General features: G+C 37.3%; 1 protein-coding gene across 5 annotated transcripts in view; it reads right to left on the reverse strand.

The window, feature by feature from the left end:
- CTNNA3 (catenin alpha 3) overlaps positions 1-23007 on the reverse strand; it is a 1903490-nt gene that overhangs the window by 897144 nt on the left and 983339 nt on the right. For all 5 annotated transcript variants that reach the window (XM_055274451.2, XM_063637177.1, XM_063637176.1 and 2 more), the window contains one exon: positions 7226-7306. In XM_055274451.2, the coding sequence (XP_055130426.1) occupies positions 7226-7306 (81 nt within the window). The remainder of the gene's footprint in view (positions 1-7225; positions 7307-23007) is intronic.

Below are 23007 nucleotides of genomic sequence, written 5' to 3' on the forward strand. Positions count from 1 at the left end.
GTAGATTATTCTTTTCTTCTTTCATTCTAATTGAGACATGTAGAAGGAAAGCTCAGATGAAATCTACACTAGAGATAGTGGCCCCATGAAGGGCCAGCATATGGGAACTAACTCAAGCGGAGAGTGTGGATGAGACCATATGGAGTGAAGAGACCCACAAACGACCTCTTAGGAAACATTACCATTTACAGGAATCATGATTAAAGAGTAGGGCCTAAAAAGAGACTGAGATAATAGCCAAGAAACAAAGAGACAAATTACCAACAACTAAAAGACGAACTTTCAAATATATCTCTGTGTTAATGCTCTTCAAATGTAGTTATCCTACCAAACATAACTACAATATTCACATCATGGACTTGTTAAATCTTCTCTTCCGTGTAAATGATTTCATTCAATTCAGTAAATATTTCTGGAAACCATTTCCTCACCTTTCTACCAAGAGAAAGGTATTGAAGGAAATGTTAAGATGGAAATTCATGATCCCTTATAATCTAGTAGAAGAGTGAATATTACAATAATACATTAAAAATTACAATAAAGAAAAACTCAGAGACTGACAGCAAAAAAAAAGAGTCAAATTTTAAAGATAAATTAAATTTTTTAAAAAAAGGAATGAGACTTGTTCCTTGGGCTTGAATACTAAGAGGTTATTGATAAACTTGGTAACAGCAGTTTCAGTGGAAAAGTGGGGTGAAGCGTCCTATTGCTATGGTTTGAAGAGTGAATGAGAGATAAGGCGGTAAAGACAGTGAGTATAAACTCCTGTTTTTAATAATTTGATTGTGACATGAAGAAGCAAGACTTGGTATTTACTACTCTGAGATATATGTTTAAAGAGTGACTGTTTTTCATATAAAGACTTCACTATAATTTCCCATCTGCAACTGTAGCCAAAAAGTCTTATTACTCCCCTTTGCTTTGCTGGAAATACATATTGATTTATTGCCAAAGCAAGAATAAGAGGTGAAAAAGAACTATTGTCTCACATTGTGCCAACCTTTGTCATCTTTTCGTCCCATGACGGAAGGAAATGCCCAGAAATCAGTGACTTGAGCTGGATGTGAATGAAACCTTTAGGAGCTAGCACATGGTCAGAGGTAGGGAGGTATCTCTCCCACTGAAATCATCTTAATCCATGCAAAAAACAAAGTGTAACTAATTCAACCAACCCACAAAATCCTCAACAGTCCCTGTCTAACTTGCTGGTTCCTGACCCTTTACCTTCACTATTATGAACTACATTATAGACTTTTGGTGCCTTATATCTCATCCTCTGGATCTATCTCTGATTTCAGCTTTTGCTGGGGGGAACAGTTCCACGTCCTCTAAAGACATCCCATGCGTCTTGTGTGCCTTCCTTGTGTCTCTTTGTTATTCTGTCTCAGGGCCTGTTCCAAGTCTCTGTGAAATTCTCAACCCAGCATAAACACTACCTGGAAGTTCTTCACTGTCCACACCACTGGGGGAAACCCTCAACCTATGGGGATAGGAACCACCGCATAAAATTCCTAGCCTCCATCCGTTAGTCAGACAATTCTGGGAAACATTCTGTTAGTTCTCAGAGAGCCTCAAGCTCTCATTGCCTACAGCGGCAATCTCAATAGCATATCATTTCCTCTTTCCCTGCCTCGCTTTTCATGCTCTGTAACAGTTGCTTCCAGGAATCACCTCCTAAATAAATGACCTGCACTAAGGTCCTAGTTTTAGTCACTGCTTTTAGGAAAACCCACCCAAACAGGTACTTTTGTCTGGTACTAATGTTGTTTGATCATGCACCAAGCAAGAGACTCCAATGGCTTATGTAAACTACTCATTGCGAATTATACTCTACTACCTTGGCTCTGTAAATCACTGGGTTTTGTTCTGCCATGCCCTGAATTATACTCACTGTAAAAGAGGAATTATTATGAGATAGGACTAGAAATGTAGGTAGGGACAAGATGTGAAAGGACTACAATGTTATGCTAAGCAATTTTTGTTACATGTTCTGACATATTCATATGGGATTGTTTTCATTAAATTGTACAGTCATATATACCTACATATAATAGCAAAGTAGCATCTATCTTATTTATTTCCATATTATTTTCCTGCCCAGTGGCACAATGCATTCCTTTCAGTTGGGTGATATACAAAAAGTTTAAAGAAAAATCCAATATGCAAATATAGAAATAGAAGCCAAAGCACTAAAATCTGAAGTTAGTGGGAGGCCAATAGGAATTACAGGTACACACTTTCAATAAATACCTGTTTGTGGCCAGGCATGAGAGATGTTAGAACAAAACCAAACTGAGGTGCTTTTCATCTTTTCTCACTACAGTTTAATAAAAGGCTTTGAGACATCAATTTTTCTATTTCCTACTGATGTAAGTGGTTTGGAATCTGAAAATAATATATATCTCTACAATTGAAGCCCAAAGTGAAAGCCCTGTGTGAAAAGTCTAAAAAAGCCCCACCATCCCCACCAAGTAAGGGAACAGAAAGAATGAAATTGTGAGGGGAAGGGGAATGGAAAGGGGAGAAAGTGTTTCAGAAAGGAATCATCCTCAGGGAAACAGAAAAACACATTTAGATTAAAATATTTTAAATTAAAATACTGTATTAAATTTTAATAAATTAACAGTACTTAAGTTTTAATAAATATTTTAAATTAAAAGCCATTTTAATTTAAATCAAATAGCAAAATGTGATTTTCAAAGCTTGGAATTAAATCAGCTAATAATTATTTCACTGTGTATGTACTATGTAAGTTTAGTGAAACTTGTCTCTTGTGGATACACAATGTCATCTGATGATAAGGATGATGACCAGGAGGTATAAAAGCCTACATATTTTTTTCTGAGTGGTGAACTGGTACTATGCAACATGGAAGACAGATGGACCTAACAAATCAGAAACTCAGCGACTAAAGAATTAATCAAGATTTTGTTTTGTCTGTTTTTACCAAAATCCCATTTGACATACTTCATCTTTACTTTGATATTTATGAAATAAAAGACATTTTTTCTTAATATACACAAATACAAATTTTAGCCTGCCTTTAGTGAAATCAAATATATTTTTAGTATGTGTAGTAAAATAGAAATAAGATACATTTGTTGCTTAAATGTTTTTAATAAAGGATGTTTAAAAAGTCTTCTTCCTTTTATTGAGAGAGTTGCAATAGGTATACAGTTTTCAAATGAATGATGGAAAAGGAGGCTAAAGAAAGAAGAAAATTTAACTTTAAAAAGGCATTTAAAACAAGTAATAAAGAAAATAACATATGATGGTAAAATCAGTATATTAGGCACTGGGAGGTTCTGAAAGTGAATAGGCCATAATCCCTAGACCCTGGTGTGGTGATTACACATATGGGCTGGGGTTGGATGCACCTGGGCTAGAACTGTGTCTCTATCACTTAGCTGGGTGATGTTTGCTATGTCAACTCATTTTGGGGGACAAAGATAACAATACCATGGCATTATTTATTGTTTTAGGAATAAAAATCAATAATGTAATGAATATGCTTGGTAGGGAGCTTTGCAAAACATTTAGTAAATGAGAGATGTTGTCATAACTATCATTATAAGGACTTAAAATGCAGTGGGAAGAAAACTCATTACAAAAGAAAAAAATAGAAGAATATAATCATTGCTGTAATCGAAGTGCACATGCTGTAAGTGTTCCAGGAAGAAAAAAGTCCATTCCAGCTGGTGAAAACAGCAAAGGTTTCATGGCAGCAATAGCATTTACACTACTCTGGAATTTATTTGCTTATGAGTTGGGGTTGTGTGTAAGGAGAGTGAGTGGAGAGGGCATCAAGCTGTACAAGTCATATGTACAAAGATGCAAGTGTATTTGAGCAGGAGGTGATGCAAATTCTAGTAAATAACAAGTAGATTCTTTCATCAGAAAACAAGTTAATGTGGGCCAGGCGTGGTGGCTCACACCTGTAATTCCAGCACTTTGGGAGGCTGAGGTGGGCAGATCACGAGGTCAGGAGTTCGAGACCAGCCTGGCCAACATGGTGAAACTCCATCTCTACTAAAAATACAAAAAAAAAGTAGCAGGGTGTGGTGGCATGCATCTGTAATCCCAGCTACTCAGGAGGCTGAAGCAGGAGAATCACCTGAACCTGGGAGGCGGAGGTTGCAATGAGCCGAGATCACACCACTGCACTCCAGCCTGGGCGGTACAGCGAGACTCTATCTCAAACAAAAACAAAAAAAAAAAAGAGAAAAGAAAACAGGTTAATGTGTTGGTGTGATGAGGAAGACACAACACTGAGAAGGAGAGCTGAAGGAAAAGGAACATTAAGAATAATGGGGATTAAGTCAGGGCCAAATCACAGAGAACCTAGAACACCAAGCCAAGAACATTTGTCTTTGTTCTCTAGTAAAGCAGGCAAGAAAGTCACAGAGGAAGAAGATTGAAACAAATAAATACTCTCGCCTCCTAGAACATTCCATCTTGATGTCCTCAAATCTATAATTCGCTTCTCCTCAGATATTTCTAAGCAATCTCTGTCATTCCTCTTGGAAGAAATCCAATCACCCTCTGAACTGAAGCTGAAATGTTTCTGCGTTACTGATAGAAAGGCCATGGTTAAGAAAGGGGATAAGGATGAATGGGCAGGAAGATGGGCTCTGCTTATTTTTTACTAAAAAAATTTTTAAAAGATAAAACCAGTTCTAAAGCAAACAATGAACACTATATACTCCAAAGAAAAACATGTAAAGGGCAGTGCTTTCTCTTTCCTGTGAGAAGAACTATATGTGAGATGCTTACAACAACTGTTGGATAAACTTTTTTTTTTTTTTTTTTAATAAGAAGTAGAGATAACTTATATTGCTGTTTTAATTGACTGTGACTTCTACCAAAAATGTAAATATCAGGATGAAAAATAAAGTACTAGGGGGAGGGTAAGTGAGGATAATGAGAAAGAATCATAGCAACTAACTTCATCAAAACATAAGATCATGGAGGTTTTCAAAGATAGTGTCTAACAATTCCATCCATTCCTGTACACACATACCACTTCTCCTACAATAGATAGAGCTTCTGCCTACTCCTATTGAACTAGGACAGGGTTTTTGACTGTTTTTGACTTACGGATTACAGAGGAAATAGCATTCTCTGACTTTGGAGCTAAGGCACTAAGAATGCTTGTCAGCTTCCATCTCCCTTTTCTTGGCAACTTGAAACAGCATGAAAGAGATCTAGGCTACCCTGCTAGAGACTGAAGCCACATGGAGGGGCCCTAAAACATTAGGCACTGTATCGAGAGAGGGAACAGGAAGAAGCACTGAGGTTCCAAACATCAAGTCCCAAATCTAGCCATAGTTGCCATTTGACTGCTACTACGTGGAAAACCACAAGTAAAAACAGTACAGAAAACGACCCCGCTGACACCCAGCCAACCCAAGACATCGTGAGATGCAAATATGGTTGCTATTGTTTGTGGTGGTTTGTTAAACACTGATAGAAAATTGAAACAATGGAGATGTTAACCTGTGAAACCATACAGAATGTTAATACCTTCAGAGCACAGCAGTTTTCTATAAGATGGGAGTATCTTCTTACTATGAAGAACAGTATTAGTAATCCCCAATGCTATTTCTATATCTCACTGATGGTAGTGAGGTGGAAATACAAGTAGGATTGCAGTATAAAATACAAGATGCTCAGTTACATTTGAATTTCAGATGAACAACTTTTTAAATGTAAGTATGTACCATACAATATTTGGGACATAATTATAACCAAACCATGTTTGTTGTTCATCTGAAATTCAAATTTAACTGGGTGCCTTGTGCTTTTATTTGCTAAATCTGGTAATTCCACACACAAGTAATTGCATTTTCTTGACTTTATTTAGAAAAATAATAATTCTAAAATCTTTGGAAGTATAAATATAGATTAGCTCTTTATGCATAATGTTGTTGAAGGCAATATAGAGGGAAAAGACACGAACGAGAGACACAATCATTGAGAGCTCATAGAAACAACTTTTCTGAGTCCTAGGTGAAGCAGATGGGGTAGAAATCCTTAAGACGATGGAGAATAGAGATGATTCCATGAAAGGGGAGGATGGCTCTGAGGATACAAATTTCTGAGTCCTGGTACAGGTTCTGACTCAGTGCCCCATCCTCTTAGGCAGGTCACCTCACCACACTGGCCTGCTTTCTCATTTGCATCTTAAGACAGGTTGTGCTAAGTTCCTTCTGACTCTTACATTCCATGATTACAAGTGTTAATGGTAGAAACAGAATTCACATTAAGGGCATAAAGTTGAGAAACTGAGATTTTCACAGACTTGAACATTATGTTTTTATGCAGCTATTATTAACTGGCTGGAGATCCCTATTTATTCCATTTCCAAATCTACGTCCAAATTAAAAGATTGCTTAGCCATTTTACTAAATCTTGCCATTAAACTACAATAATATATTGCATTAAAAGCTCATAGTTGAAAAGCTTTTTCTCCCTTTTGATGAGTTAACGATGACCAAGTTAAAATGCTGCATGAGAAAGAATTCTGGTTATTGAACAGAGGAAAGGAATGAAGAGCAAATGTCTTGGAAAATAGCTAAGTCTTCCTATTTCTGGAAAAATGTTTAACTTGTGGCATAATACTAGACTTATAAATTGTTTAATGAAATTCTTTCTAATCCCATGTTCCTGATGACTTAAGGTTAAAAAGAAGCCTTAACTTTTACAAAAACTAATTTTTGAAGTATCATGAAAACAATGGAAGGAGGAATGGGCAGTGTCCCTGAATTACTTACTAATTAAGCATTTGGACTTAAGCATTGGGATGATGAACTCTGATGTAATAGAATCAATTGATCAACATTCCCTAAAAACTTGTTATGGGTCAGGCACTTATATGCATTTTATTGATTCCTCACAGCCCTATTGCATATTTTTAATTTCATTTTATAGATTCAAAGCTCAGAGAGCTGAAATATGTGCCCAAGATCTCACAACCGATGAGGACAGAACCAGAATTTGAATGTAATTCTGTCTGATAAGGCACACATTCTTTCTCTGCTTTGTGTTTGCCACAAAAAAACATTTGAGGTATGAATATATAAATGTGGAAAGTATATATTTACTCTTCTTTTTCCTGTTCTAAATTAGTTTGAAAGGAACAAAACAAGAAATAAATATGCATGCAATGAGTAACAGTTTCATTTAGCCCCTATGTTTCTGACTCCGTATCTCTCTCTTCCCTCACCTGTCTGCGAAGGTCTCTTGTCTTCTTACACATGTTGTCTAAAGCAATATTCAGGGTATTACTCCTTTCTTTTTTTCCAGCCTGTAAAGAAGAAAAAATGACATAAGAAATGGTATCAATTAATCTTTATCACTTAGCAATTTGCTTTCTAAATTTCCTGAAAATAACAGCTTGAAATTCAAGAATAGGTTTCAAAACTGCTATATTATATATGATTCATGAGCATTTCACTTAAGACTAAGTAGAATGGTGATTAAAGCTCACATTATTTTCATCTTTATGCTTCTGTAATATTTCCGATACGGAGTTAGGTTGTATTCAGTGTGACAGTAGGCAGAGCATTATCTTCATGAAATTCTGATCTTCATTTTTAACAAGTCAAATCTTAAATCACTAAGCATGCAATTAGCTTAAAAGCATTAGATGCCCAATTTGTCAACTTCTGTGGGAGTTTCTGAAGTCATTTCCATGGTGTATTGTGTAAGTTATGCAGAGCCATATTGGAGTTTTGCTAAACACTAAATAAAATATGCAGTGCAAATTCATACAATTTGCAAAAGTTGACCACAAAACTTTAGCTGACAATATTCCAAGAACAAATTGTTTTAAGAACTGGACGCTGTTTTTGGCTCTTTAAGATAATTTGTGCAACACCTTTTTATTCTTTGAGCAGAACAGCTCTCTGTTATATCCTTAACCTAAATCTTTAGGCTATTAAGCACACAGAGAGTCACCTTGGTTGGTATTTTCTACATATTATTTTTGTCAAGACAACTGGATTAAATCTAATCATACTTTTTGCAGTGATATCTCACATAAAAGAGATTGGAAAAATCATTATGTGATTCACCTCTAGGAAAATTGCTGCTGTTTAAATTAATAAACTGAAAAGGGCTCTTGAGAGGAGACCTTGAAAATCAGGAAGGCAAGTTTAAGCAGCTGATAACTGAAGGAGGTTACAGCACGAACTCAATGAAAAAGGACACTGAGGCCAAGTATAAACCATGAGGAAGCATGTCTGACACTTTCCCCAATGACTAAACTCATACATAAACCCATACCCTGCAGTGGACTCCCTAACAAGAAATTCAAAACCTCTCTATACTCTGTCCTAACCAACTTTTTTACTCTTATGTACTGCTATATACTCTCCTTTACAGTAGCAATATTCCTATAATTTTCTGTCTCTTCTCCCCAGTTCTTACACGTAACGTACATTTGCTTTCAGAGATCATCTTCTAAAACAACACCTACTGAAGTCCTATCTACTCCTCACTGGTTTCTACAGGGAGTTCTTCCAACAACCCTGCTCAAAAGTAAACTCTCACTTTTCCTTTTTCCAACAGCATTTTGAGTGTTTTTCAATATAATCATTTTATTTATGTCCATCCCCCTTATAATACTGTTAGAATCTTGATATTAGCAAATATATCTTAATTTTTTTTCTATTCCTGATAGTAACTTACATAGGACTTATTGAATAGAGTTGACTAGATTATAAATGAACAATTTAACTCAAAACACAACATAGTTTGATTAGAAGCCTACTGTTTTCCAGGAAGGTGTCATTCTAGAGACTCTGGAGGAGATTTTAGCATTTAGCCCTCAAGGCACAGTTAAAGTTCTCTATGAGCTGAGGTTGCTGGTATCTACCTCAGCCTCAGGTCAACCTATATTTTCCCAGCAGCAGTGTTACTGATATTTAAAGTGTGAAAAATGACCATCATTGGAGATCATTCGATACACTGCAAGATATCTGGCATACGTGGACCCAGGTCTGCTAAATTCAATACCAAATCTGGCGCACTGTGACAGCCAAAAATTGGCACCACATATGTCCAGCTGCCTCCTATAGGGAGACACAGTAGAAGGCCAGTAAGTCTTTACCATGTTTTAGTTTCTTATAAAGAGATTGTGGAATGTGTACACCATGGAAACTGTGTCTAGGGAAGAGAGAAGTAAGAAAAGGGAAACAGGAGAGATTTGGTTAGGTTATTATTATAAGCACTAATAACATTCTGGATATCAGAGCAATGGCAGCAATTACACAGAAGAAAGTTGTGGCTACCTTCACGGCTCCTACCCAGCATTCTCTATGCTAGCACTGGGGAATTATGAAGAGCTAACTCATGACTATATAGGACAATGGCATAAACAGATACACAATGAGCTCTCAGACAGTTTCTAATTTTACCTAAAGAACCCAATCCTTGTTCTCTAGTTCCATGCAGTGTTTGCTCTTGGTTGTATCGCTTTCCACTTCATGAAAGCAGAGATAATAAAAAAGAGGCAGAAGTGGGACAGACAAAGAGACTTCCTACACACACACACATACACACACACACACACACACAGTATCAGGAATAATATGGGAGACTCCTGTTGTGTTGGCTGTAAAAACCCGCTAGCTTCTGTGGTGTGATTCATCAGAACAACGAAAAGATGTCAGCTTTCTCAGAGCTAGCAGCAGAAGCATACCAAACTTTAAATAAAGGATGACACGAGGTGACAGCACAAAGAGATTCAATAGGAACTATAAAAATTATTCCCTAATTTCTACTCAGAGCTTAACCCTACTTTAAAATGTTTCACTGGGTCAAAGACATTTCGTTGTCTAGGTAATAATAAACAGTCCCTATCATGACAGGAAGTTTAAAGGTCTCCCTTCTTGCTTTTATCTCCCTCGATCCCCTATCCCCAACCACAACCACCTTTCTTCTTTTTCACCTCCAGCTTTTTATTGGATCCTTGCTCTATTTATCTAGATTTATTTGGCTTCAGTCAAGCCACTTTATGCCTCTTTATTCCTTTTGCATAGCATAAAAATAAATAAGGCAAGGAGAAATAGCCCCGTCCTGCTTAAAGGCCCTCATTCCTTCTTTTTCCAAAGCCTTAACAAATCATCAGTGAGCTCGGACTAAAGGTGAATTCTGTGTTCTGAGACAAGAGATGGAAAGGGCAGGATATTAAAACACAATGCAGATAACAGTCAGAACCTGCCTATACCCCAAGTGCTCAGAAAAGAGACTGCTCCTTAAAGAAATCCTTGACAGAAGCCACCATTAAGTCAGCAAATCCCTGCTAATGGAAAAGGGACCACTTACAGTGGAGTGTCAGGCAGATAGACACTCACGTGGCACAGGTCAGCACTGTATAGGGAAAGCAGTCACATTCTTCATCTGTAAACAAATTGCCAAGAAAGACTTTATTAAAAAAAAAAAAAATTCTGGGCCGAGTGCGGTGGCTCACGCCTGTAATCCCAGCATTTTGTGAGGCCAAGGCAGGTGGATCACCTGTGGTCAGGAGTTCAAGACCAGCCTGGCCAACATGGTGAAACACTATCTCTACTAAACATACAAAAATTAGCTGGGCATGGTGGCGCACATCTGTAATCCTAACTACTTGCGAGGCTGAGGCAGGAGAATTGCTTGAACCCAGGAGGCGGAAGTTGCAGTGAGCCGAGATCGCGCCACTGCACTCCAGCCTGGCAGCAGAGCAAGACTCCATCTCAAAAAACATATAAATAAAAATAAATAAAACAAACTAGTAAATAAGAAATAGACAACCAAAAAATCCCAACCCTCAAAGTGCTTACTCCCTAGTGGAAAAACATAAGGTCTAATTATGTCCCTCCTTTGCTCTAAAACCCTTCACTGTATCCCTACTGATGAAATTAAGAACAAAGTCTTGATCATTGTGTTCAAAGCCTCATATAATCTACTTCCATATTTACTCAACCACTAATAAGACACCTTAATGGGTCTTTTCTGTTCTCTGCAATATGATTACAACTCAAGAACTCTGCTTGTACAAATACCTCTCTTTTCATTTATTGTCTCTTACTTTTCTTGTTATGGACTCCCTTCCTTCCTTCCTTCCTTCCTTCCTTCCTTCCTTCCTTCCTTCCTTCTTTCTTTTCTTTCTTTTATTTCTCTTTCTTTCTTTCCAAATGTTTTGTTCTGTTGCCCAGGCTAGAGTGCAGTGGTGCCATCTCAGCTCACTGCAACCTAGCCCTCCTGGGTTCAAGTGATTCTCCTGCCTTAGCCTCCTGAGTAGCTGGGATTACAGGTGCCCACCACCATGCCTGGCTTATTTTTTTTTTTTTTTTGTACTTTTAGTAGAGATGGGTTTTCACCATGTTAGCCAGGCTGGTCTTGAACTCCTGACCTCAGGTGATCCGCCTGCCTTGGCCTCCCAAAGTGCTGGGATTACAGGCATGAGCCACTGCACCTGGCCTGGTTATGGACGTCTTTCAAGGTGTAACTCAGTTACTAAATTTTACATAGAGCCTTTGTTGATCTTCTCATTTGCAATTAAAGACTCTCTTCCACGATACTTTCTTATAGTTCTTATACTTCTTTTATAACACTTGATTTAATAAATAGTTCAACATAGTCAACAAATCTTTATCATCTACTATATGCTAGACACCATACTAAAAACTAGTCGCTGCCTTTCAGGTGCACAAATTTAGTGATAGACATAAACACAGTAGTTTATAGAGGTACCTAGGATAACACATGGATTGATGAGAGCAGCACTCTCATTAATGATGAAGGAAGGATTCTTGAGTAGGTAACAATTGAGTATTAAAGGATATATAAAAGTCAGCCAGGTGAAGAGAAGAGAAAAAGCTTATGAGGGACAGGTATAGCCTGAGCAAAGGTAAAGGTCCTTAAAGATTATTTGGTTATTAGTAAAAGTGTTAGGAAAGGCCTGATCCTGGAGGTCTTTGCTATGCCGAGAAATGAGGTTAACCCTATAGACAACTGGGAGTCATAGAAGTTAAGGAAATGAATGGTACAATCAGTCCATTATATCAAATTGGCTGTGGAGTCTGCACAATGGATTTGAGGAGATGACAAACAGAAATAGAAGCATTAAGTGGTCACAGTAATAGTCCACAGAGAGATGAACAGTGTTGAAACTAATGCAATGGCAGTCAGGATAAAGAAAAACAACAGACTTAAGGACTCTGTATGAGTAACCTGGGTAGGAGGATGACTGGCAGATGCTGGCAGGTGAAGGGAGGAGAACAATCTAGGCTGATGTCCTGGTTTCCAGAAGTGACAACTGGCTAGATGATGGAGCTGTGAACTGAAATTGTCATTTCAAGGAGAAAGCCAGGTCAACACAAGGATGATGATTTCAGTCTGGGAACTGCTGAAGGGCTCATAAAGAGCTCATTTCGTTAGTATTTGTCCTGTCCTTAATTACTTACCTGAATGTGTCTTTCTCACTAGACGGTATGATCCTTGAAATATAAAAATCTCTTACATGTATTTTGTCCCTCAAAGGATCTAGCACAGTGCTTTGCACATAGTAGGGGCTCAACAGTTATTTGTTAAATAAATAGAGAAATGGAAGACTGGATAAGGTTTTGGCAGATACCATTACGTTTCTGGGCCTTAATTTCCAAACCCATAAAATGAATGTTTGCCCCAAATTGTTTCTATATTCCTTTCTAACTTTAAAATTCTATGAAAGGGCCATGTTCTCTTAAAAGAAGAATTATAGAATAATATGTTACTTTTATTGCACAATGTCTTGCATAAACAGCCATTGAAAATATGTCAAAACATGTGTGTGTAATACAAAGCTGAAAATAAAAGGAGACATTTGAAATAGGGAGGCCATGATGCTCACCTTATAAACTATGAAGCCTCAAACATTAAGAGATGAGGTTTAAAGCAAACAAAAATTTATCTAATTCATAGTCAAATGAGAATCAGTACAGAGGAGCCCTGTGTGGAATTCAAACAGCAGGAAAATGTTTTTTGTTGTTTTTGTTGTTGTTGTTGTTGTTATGTTTTATTTTTGTTTTGTAAATGTGTGCCATTTTATTCAACCTTTTAAAATGATGAATTTTCCTTTTAATGGGAAATCTTTATTTCATGGTAAAAGATGAAATATGATACCCTTAAACTTAGTTCTTCTCTAAAGAAATTGCTTGAAAAATAGTTTATGCTTAGCACATAGCACAGGCACAGATTCTAGTCTACCTTTTTCAGGCATGAAAGACACACAAACAGACAAGAATAAGAAAGAAAAATGAAATCTCTCCTTCTAGAATACCACTGTACTGAATGGCATGTCAGGAAGACACCTGATGTGGCATGCTAAATGATCTTTCAGAAATAAGGTCTATAATGTGAAAATACAACCAAAACAAGCCAAAAATTAACTCTGAGTTTTGAAATGAGGTTTTAAAAAATTAACCATATAAGAATAGAATGATTTAGCTAACAGAGGAAGTAGGATGAAGACTACAAATGTCTTGAACTTTTGTATTGTTTGGGAAAGTAAGATGCCATCCCCATGTAGATGCCTGCTGGGGTAGGTCTGGAAGTCAGTGAGGGGGAACAACATTGTGTCAAATGTCTACCACATACAATAAGTACTTTACACGTACTGTCTCAGCTGCTGTTCACAATAACTCTACACACATTTGTATGTGAAGACACTGAGGTTCAGTAAATTTAAATATCCTGCCTCTGGAGGACACACAGTAAATTTTGTGTCAGGTAGAACTGTGTCCCATCTCAGACTTAAGCCACCATACCACGACAACTTGAAGCCACTGTAACTTAAACTCAATATATCTGTTATGTAAGCTTTATGAAAGTATTTATAAAATACAATGAGCAGAATATAAGTTTGTGGAGCCAGTTGAAATTGTATTCGAATCAGCTCCATCGCCTGACAGCTTTATGTCTTTGAACAAGTGACTTAATCCTCAAAGTCTTAGTTTCTTTGCCTATAAAATGGAGATAATATAAAAACTATATTACAAAGTCGTTGTAAGGAATAAAAGGATAAAGGGTACACAAGGCTGGCAAATAGTAAGGGCTCAAGAAATGTTAGCAGTTATTATTAGACGTATCATTGGTGTTACCAATGTCACACTTGGGTTTCTTGAACTAAACCAACTGGCTGATTCCCCTGTGCTTTTTCAAACACCAACCTTGTCCTGGAATGCCCCCATCTCTTCTTGTTCAACAGGAAAATTCTTAATTCATAATCTGAGACTCAGCTCAATTGTCTCATTCTCGGTATCACCTTTTCTGACTCTCCTCAATTTTGCTATAAAAATTAAAAATTACAAATCATCTCATTTGTTTTTTCATTAATCTCTTTATATATTTCCACTACATCTGTGAGACTTTTTGTTATCTTTTATTTATACTCTGCCTCATCTTTTACACTGACACCTCTTAAATCTGTCATTTGTATCGACTACAATACCTGAAACTCAATTAATGGATGTGGGTAAAATGAATAAATGAAGAATGGTTAACCATACTTCTACTAATAAGTAATATTCAAGCTATAGTATTAATACATTCAGTGTTTGTATTTTTAACAAAAATAATATCCATCCTATTAGTTATCAAATATTTTATTAAATCAGTGTTTTTATTCAAAGACTGTTATTATTACCTATAAGTAGTACAATATAAACTTGGTATGAGGATAAAAATTTAACCTGTGAATCAGAAAATGGGGTTTCTAAAATAAGCTCTCTGGTTGACCTTAACTAGGATGAATCACCTCTCTTGTCCTCAGTCTCAAACGTCCTTAGCATGTATAAAAGGAGGCCATAACACTAAATGATCTTTAGGGTCCCTCTGAACTCTAATAGTGTGTGGCATTAGAGTTCTCTGTTGGTATCTAGTCTAGTAAACAACTAATTAAGTACTGAGAACACTACGCTCCAGCTTGTTGCCTGTGTTCTCAGACCAGAGACGCTCACGCCAGAATACAGAACTTTAACCGATATTCACCAAACATGAAATAAACATTCATGGGTTTGCACTACAAAAAGAAAATCAAATCATTTTTCCGGAGATGTTACTCACAGGTATCAACATAAACTATGACTTTCTCTTTTAAAGGTGTTTCCATGAAGAGTCAATCATATATCTGAAATACAGACATCTAGGCCAAAGTTCATAAATCCTCCAATATCAATTAATGATTAAATTGCACATTATGTCTTTACTGATATTTTAATTCCAAAACTTTTTTGCTGAGTCACCATCAGAGGATTTGGAGTAAGATCTGACTCATTCTAGATATCCTTTTGGTTTTGTGATGACTGACCCAGCAGCCAGCTTTAGAAAAGTGCCTACCCCTGAAGAAAGCAGCTGCTGTGATGCTAATATAAAAGCATCTGTAGGAATGTGGAGAAATGCAATATTTTATGCTGTCGATTATACTGTGAGCTCCTGTGAGCTCATATGGCAATAACTTTGTCTACAATATTCAAAACCACTACCAGACTCTAATAAGCAATGATATAGCATTATACATACAGACCAAATAAATTATTTTCCCTCTTTTAAATAGAATCACTGTTTGCTGGCAATTTTTCTCCACCATGTTTTTGGAGATAGAGAATCAGAAAACCACTGATCTTGTAAAAATTTTATTTTCTGCCATTCCTCCAGTTTCTTAAGTCTAATTCCTACTCTCTTTCCCAAGCCAGATTTTCATAGTTTAATAATACTCAGTATGTCAAACTTCAGCCAACAGTGGGCTTTATGGCGTTTGAATAATAGACTGTCAAAGTATTTCCATAGCCTTTACATATGGCTATGGAAAGTCTATGAAACAGAACAGATAGACTTCCATGATTCTGGTTACTGTTTTCACTTTCACCGTGAACTGTAATCTGTGTCTTGCAGACATGTTTATTTTTTTTTTTTTTTTTTTTTCTCTGATATTTTCTTTTTGACATGTTTATTTTTAACACCATAAAATAAGAATACAATGGATGTATTCGTTGCTGATTAACATAAATATTTTCTATCATTTCTTTCCTCAATTAGCACTTTGAAGGTTCAAAACGTGAAGAGTTTCATATTCTAAAGCATGCAAGAAAGTTAAATTAAAGCCTCCACTTTAAAGAAACTTGGATATAAAAATTTTTCCTTCAAGATAAATTAGTAGGTAATCATTTTCTTTACAATAGGATGCATAAATCTATTCTTTTATAGCAAGTCCTCTTAGCCTATTGAAAATATTATTTGTTATAAAACTTGATTTGTGCAGACATCTTAAATTTTTAAAAATCTCATAAACAGGATCTAACTTATATACTGTCAGAAGAAATACAGATCTATATGGCATTACTTGAGAGGCACCAGTGGCTTCTACTCAAAGATAGTCTCTCTCTTTTTTCTTCCATTGCTAGATTCTAATATTTGAAAATCTCCATCTAATATTTGAAAATTTCCATTCTTCTTTATTTCATTAAAAAACTTTAGCTTTAACTAAAGAACCATGATACATATAGGGCATTCCTCATTTCTATGCCAGACTGAGAAAATGATTTTCAAAAGAAATAATCAAAAACCACTACTTGGCTCTGAATAAAACCTCACATCCATAATAAAGGTACAAAGGTCAAAACGTGTGGAGATTAAGGAAGGTTTATTGGATATGATTTATATATAGAATCTGGAATTCCCATTCTCCTCCCTACTTTCTCACTCCATAGTATAGAAAGAGAGACTTCAATGGAACATTTAAAAGCAAAGTCCCTGGCAGCTGAGATTCAGTGGGCACTTGTGAACTTTCTCTCAAGAAATCTAACTAGTGAAAGGAGGTTGGCTACTTGCTGATGAATAAGCACAAAAAGAGGGGAATGAATTCCAATATTTGAGCATTTTTCATGGTCCAGATATGGGCCTTATGCTAAAGAGAGCTGGTCTGGGGTCATCTTGTTTTTGTTTGTTTGTTTGTTTGTTTGTTTGTTTGTTTTGTCCAAGGCTATTGCCTAGATCAGTAAAATAGAGAAAAGCTACAAGGAGTTATAGAAACATCTGGATTTCATAAATAAGCAGTCAGCTGCAGAAGAAGATATCACTTACATTAAGTGAACTGCAGGTCAGATGCAGACCTCCAAGGAACCCTCAAAATCACCTGTGATGTTAACTTGATTGGGTTAAAAGATACCTAGGTAACTGGTAAAACATTATTTCTGGGTATTTCTGAAGCTGTTTTCAGAATAAAATTCGCATCTGGATAAGTAGACTTAGTAAAGAATAAAATGCCTCCACCAAGGTGAACAGGCATCATCTAATCTGTTGAGGGGCTGGATAGAACAAAAAGATAGAGGAAGGACAATTTTGCTCTCTCTTCTCCAGCTGTGACATGCATCTTCTCCTGCCCTCAGAGCTCTCCTGGTTCTCAGGCTTTCAGACATTAGGACTTATGCCAGCACCCTCCCTCACCCCCTAACCTTGTATTAAGCCTTTGGCCTTGGACTGGGAGTTATACCATTGGCTCCCCTGGTTCTCTGGCCCTCAGATGGGGACTGAATTATACCATTGGCTTCCAGAGTTGTCCAGCTTGCACAGAGCAGATCATGATACTTCCTCACCTTTATAATCACATAAGCCAATTCCCATAATAAATCTCCTCTTATATATGTATATATGTATCCTATTGGTTCTGTTTCTCTGGAGAATCCTAGCTAATATTTTATCTGTGCCAGATTTTTTCCATTTGCCCCTTTGGATCCACTCATCACCTTTTTTCACCACATTCTCTGCCCCCAACCCCCAGATATCACAAAGATAGTTCCATGTTTTCAGGTGAGTTTGTGCAAAGCAAGGGATAGGCAGGGAGGAGGAGAGTAGGGTTGAAAGATTTATTTTCTGGTTGCCATTCCAGGTAGTTGTGTCTGTCTACTGAAGACCACAACTCTTGATTTGTCCACAACTCCTGGCAGAACAGCCACCCTGTTTTGTTCTATGACCCACTCCCTCCCCTTGATCCTACAGGCCTGGGAGTGGGCAGACCTCCCTGTAGTTGCAGGCCTAGGGTCTTGCTCTATCCCTTATTGAGTCCCTCAAGCCTTGTTCATACCTATATAAATAGGCCCTTTAATATACTCTCTTCAAATTACCAGCTTGGGGCACTGTTTTTTTTTCTCTTGCTGGGACCCTAACTGATATAGCAAGTTATGGGAAAAGTCAGCCTTCAGCATCCTGAGAGCTAGAAATAACTTTTATGTTCCCTTCACCTCTCCTTCCTCCTCTTGCTTCTACCCCAGAAAAGGGGAGAAAAATAATGAAAAAGCAATTAAGTTCTCTTTCAACTGCTGGTTTCCTACCTACAATAGGTCTAAGCTGTGGAAAATCAGCCCAATTTAAACCAAGATATAAGTTTTGACAGTTATATTCTAGTTATTGATTAGAAGAGAGGGATTGGCACAAAAGACTGAAGGTAACTAGAAAAGTTTGGGCGTTGATTGACTTTTCAGCCAGGATGAAGGGAATAATTTACCCAACTGTATAAAATCAATGGGACAAGAAACAAAAATTTAATAGCTTCATTTTACCTGTTTTTTAAACGTCTTAGTTATTTTAGTTTTAAATTCCAAAAGCTACCTTGGAAACATCCCACATATGAAAAATGCATTATTGGGGGAAAAAACAGTAGGAAGAAGAGAGTTTGTTAAGAAATATGTAGAATATTGACCATTCTCAGAGGGCAGGCCTGAGAGTGGTATTCAAGTCAGTTAAGTGGAAAGAAGGGCATGAAAAGGAGGACGACCTAAGGGCAAAGTCCAACTCTGCAGCTCTGTCTCAGACTCACTCAGAGCCCTGATCACAGGATGATGCAAATTTAAAATTCACAATGCAACTTCAAAGAAAATCCTTCTCTATTCAAGGTGATATTCCTAAGACTAATTCCAAGTACATCTTTCTAAGTTCCTTTTTTCCTGCAAAATACTGATGTGGAGAAAAAATAAAAACCTCTACTTAGTGAGTCAGAGGAGAGGCGATTCCTATTCCTAACTTTTCCACTTTCTAGATGTGTGAACTTAAGCAAATCACACAGTTTCTATGGGTCTCAGTTTCCTCTTCTGTAAGATAGCGCGTAGAAACAGACATGTTGATGTCTCGATCAGATCTGATCACTATGTACTAAATGTTATTATTGGTGGTGTCCATTGCCTCTTGGTGGTATTTCCCTACAGGAAAGGGCATTTTTATTTTACTCCCTAAGAGAAAATATTATTAGAGGAATACCCCCTGGTTCGCTGGTCTGTCTGGGTAGCACAACTTACTTAGGGGGTGAGGTTGGACAGAAGTTGGAGACGACTTATTCACAGCTTTATCTCTACTGGGCTTTTCTCTTTCTCCTTCTGCCTCTGTCTCTCCCTCCTCTCCAGGAAGTGCTAAGTAAGTTATCTTTAATGTAGGGAGGAAGGAGTAGCAAGCCCTTTTATGACCAAGACCTATCCCCTTGTCTACTTTTGTCAGTTCTAGTTCCTGTAGTTCGAAGGGGAGGAGGGGCAAGTGACAAGCCACAACTAACCCACAAAAGTAGGTAGAAATTGGTAGCAAAAGATAGTCTTGTTTTCATTTCAACCAGCAAGATTTAAAATGAAGTATCATTCTGGTTACAGGACTTATAATAGATACATGTTTTACCACATCCTTGCAAAAATGAAGATTTAGTGAGTGATTCTTCTACAATCGATGTGCAGAGATTTCTAAAGTAATTCAGTAAGCTTTAATTAATGTTATCCAACAGAGCCTGGAGAACACCCAGGTATCTGAGAGACAAAACTAAATACTGTCTATGCAAAAAGAATCTATAAAATAACCATTTGAAATGCACTTATGTATCCAAAGCAGTTACTACTGCTATTTTACTGTGTTTTCAATAAATATATATGCTTCTCTTCGTCTTAGGTTTACAAGTCAAACTAGGAAACATCTATGTTTCATTATTAATTAGCACCCAACAAAACTCAGTAAATTTAACTTAATCAATGATATCATCTAGTTCAGGGTTCAGAATCTTAAGTGTTAGACTTTTATTTGTTTAATGACCACCATCCTCCTTCCCAAGGGTCAACGTTCCCCCTCACTGAGTGGGTGCAAACTGACGTACCCATCAGAAAAGATGGGCATTTGGAGAGCCATAAACTAAGCCTCTCTGAGCAGGATGATTTGGACAGGGTGCTATATATCAGTTCCAGGCACCAGGGAGGACTGATACAGCAGCACAAAGCTCCCGATGAAGCACAGCCCAGTTGCAGGAGATTGCTGTGATGATAATCGCCAGAACAAACTATAAATTCTGGACTCAGAATTAGGAATGGCCTGTAAACATCAAATAATGGGTGTCTAAATTGAAAATGAAACTATCTATTGCCTGTAATATTTCTTGCAATGTGTCTCAGAGAGCCAGTAACATTCGAGACAAGCGTGATCTTTTTCAATGTCTGCTGTTACAAAGCTGAGGATATTAACTCCTCCTTCCATCAACCTCAGGGAAACAGAGCTAAATGAACTAGCTAGAAATCATGGGACATAAAATACAGATTTAACATTATGCAGCAAGAACATTACAGGTTAAAAAAAAAAGAACAGAGAAATACAAGTACTGCATTGAAGAACCATACTGATGAGCACTGAAGGAACAGGCTCAAATAGTTTACTCAGGACCCTTTCACACTCACTCATATACATTATAAAATGAAACTTGACTTTCTTGCATCTGGTTTAAGGGGGTGCCAATCAATATGGTGAGAATCTAGATTATACAACCACAGACATGAGATTTGGGGATCCAGAATAATTGCACATTGGGAGATAGGTACTTGATGGATTTTTTAAGGCACTTTACTAAATAGGAAGAATCATGTCTAATAAGCACAGTTTTAATTTAGTAAGATCTTTTGTTAATAACAAGTACATTGTTACAAGTGTTACAAGTACATGAAAAAATATTTTCCTCCTGCCACTTTATAAATAAAACATATTTTTGCTCTATTTATCTGCTTACTAAACCTTTGTGTTTTTTTGTTTGTTTTGTTGTTGTTGTTGTTTTTTAAGTCTCACTCTTGTCGCTGAGGCTGAAGTGCAATGGTGCAATCTCGGCTCACTGCAACCTCTGCCTCCTGGGTTCAAGTGCTTCTCCTGACTCAGCCTCCCGAGTAGCTGGGATTACATGTGCCCGCCACCATGCCTGGCTAGTTTTTGTATTTTTGGTAGAGACAGTGTTTCACCATGTTGGCCAGGCTGGTCTTGAACTCCTGACCTCAGATAATCCACCCGCCTCGGCCTCCCAAAGTGCTGGGATTACAGGTGTGAGCCACTGTGCCCGGCCACCTTTGTTCTTATCAAAAGAAATGAAAGTCAAGATGTATAGATTAATGACATCTAAATTCATGAAAATTTACCAAATTCATGAAATTCCTGTTACTCCTGCTAAATCAACGTACACATATACTCCATTTGACCAAGATCTTTTTTTATATATAATAACCTGGGGAAGAACAGAAGATATTGATTCTTGTGGGTTCTAGGTACTGTAATTAATAGAATATTTTGCATGTAAGTATAGGTGGATATTGTGTATGAAGTAGTTAAATAGTAATGTGAGGTGGGGATAGTGATATTCAAAATATTTAACAAACAGAAGTGCAGAAGTGCCTGAGCACCAGCACTCCCCCGCACAGGCAAGGGGCATTTGGGAGCTAAGGGCAGCAAGATAGAATCTATTTGAGTATCATCAGTAGAAAAGTATGTATTTAAGAAATCAGTGTTCAGGTAGGGCAGGATGCTGAATGTTAGCTCAGCAGTACTCTCTCTGAGCAATTGCTGATGGAGGAGTGAAGGGAAAATATATTAAAACTGACACAGAGGACATGCAAGGCATAACTGGGTGCTCTTTATAAACATTGTGCCTCAATTAAGAGGTGTCTCAATGAAAAGAAAATTCCCTATCTCCAGGACTATGACTCTATAGACTGAAAATACTCAAAGAAAGCTAACAGATAAAAATATCATTTCTGGCAGGGTGTGGTGGCTCACGATTGTAATACCAGCACTTTGGGGCGCCCAGGTGGGTGGATCACCTGAGGTCAGGAGTTCAAGACCAGCCTGGTCAACATGGTGAAACCCTGTCTCTACTAAAAAATACAAAAATTACCCAGGTGTGGTGGTGCACATCTGTAATCCCGGCTACTCGGGATACTGAGGCAGGAGAATCGCTTGAGGCAGAGGTTGCAGTAAGCCGAGATAACAGTCAGCCGAGACTGCACCACTGCACTCCAGCCTGGGCGACAGAACGAGACTCTGTCTCAAAAAAATCATTTCTCAATTAACAAGTAAAGGTGTAGACAATATGTTGCAGAGAATATGAGAGACAAAGGCTAAAGAGTATCAATAATACAAACAACAGTAATATCAAATGTTAATGGTTTACTTATAATGTGCCAAGGCCTGGACTAAGTAGTCTATAAACATCATTTTACTGAATGCTTTCAATGGCCCCATTAATTACTGGTAAATATATTTTTGTGGTATGCCATAACTAATCTTATTATATGAGTATATTATTCTCATCTTAGGACACAGGATTGGTCATTCCAACCACATATTTTGATCGTCCTAACAGAATTTGGACCAAAGAATATCTTCATGTCCAAACCAAACTCATGACCTTCCCACCAAAACATGGATCCCCTCACTGTCAGCCATGAAGGGCCATAAGCCCAAAATCTAGAAGTTGCCCGAACTCCTGCTTATCCCCCCAATTGTACATCAAAACCTCTTATTTACTTCTAGAATCCATTCACTTTTACCTTTACCATCACCATTACCTTAATTCTTTATTGCTTAAACTACTCTCATTATTCCCTAATTCGCCTACCTGTTACTTTTTACCCTCCCATTGTTCAAGCCAATGTCCTAGCCCCCACTCTACAGCCAGTGTGATCTTAAAATAAACAAATAAACAATAAGAATTTC

The sequence above is a fragment of the Symphalangus syndactylus genome, chromosome 4 (genome assembly GCF_028878055.3).
Source record: "Symphalangus syndactylus isolate Jambi chromosome 4, NHGRI_mSymSyn1-v2.1_pri, whole genome shotgun sequence".
Classification (NCBI taxonomy): Eukaryota; Metazoa; Chordata; class Mammalia; order Primates; family Hylobatidae; genus Symphalangus; species Symphalangus syndactylus.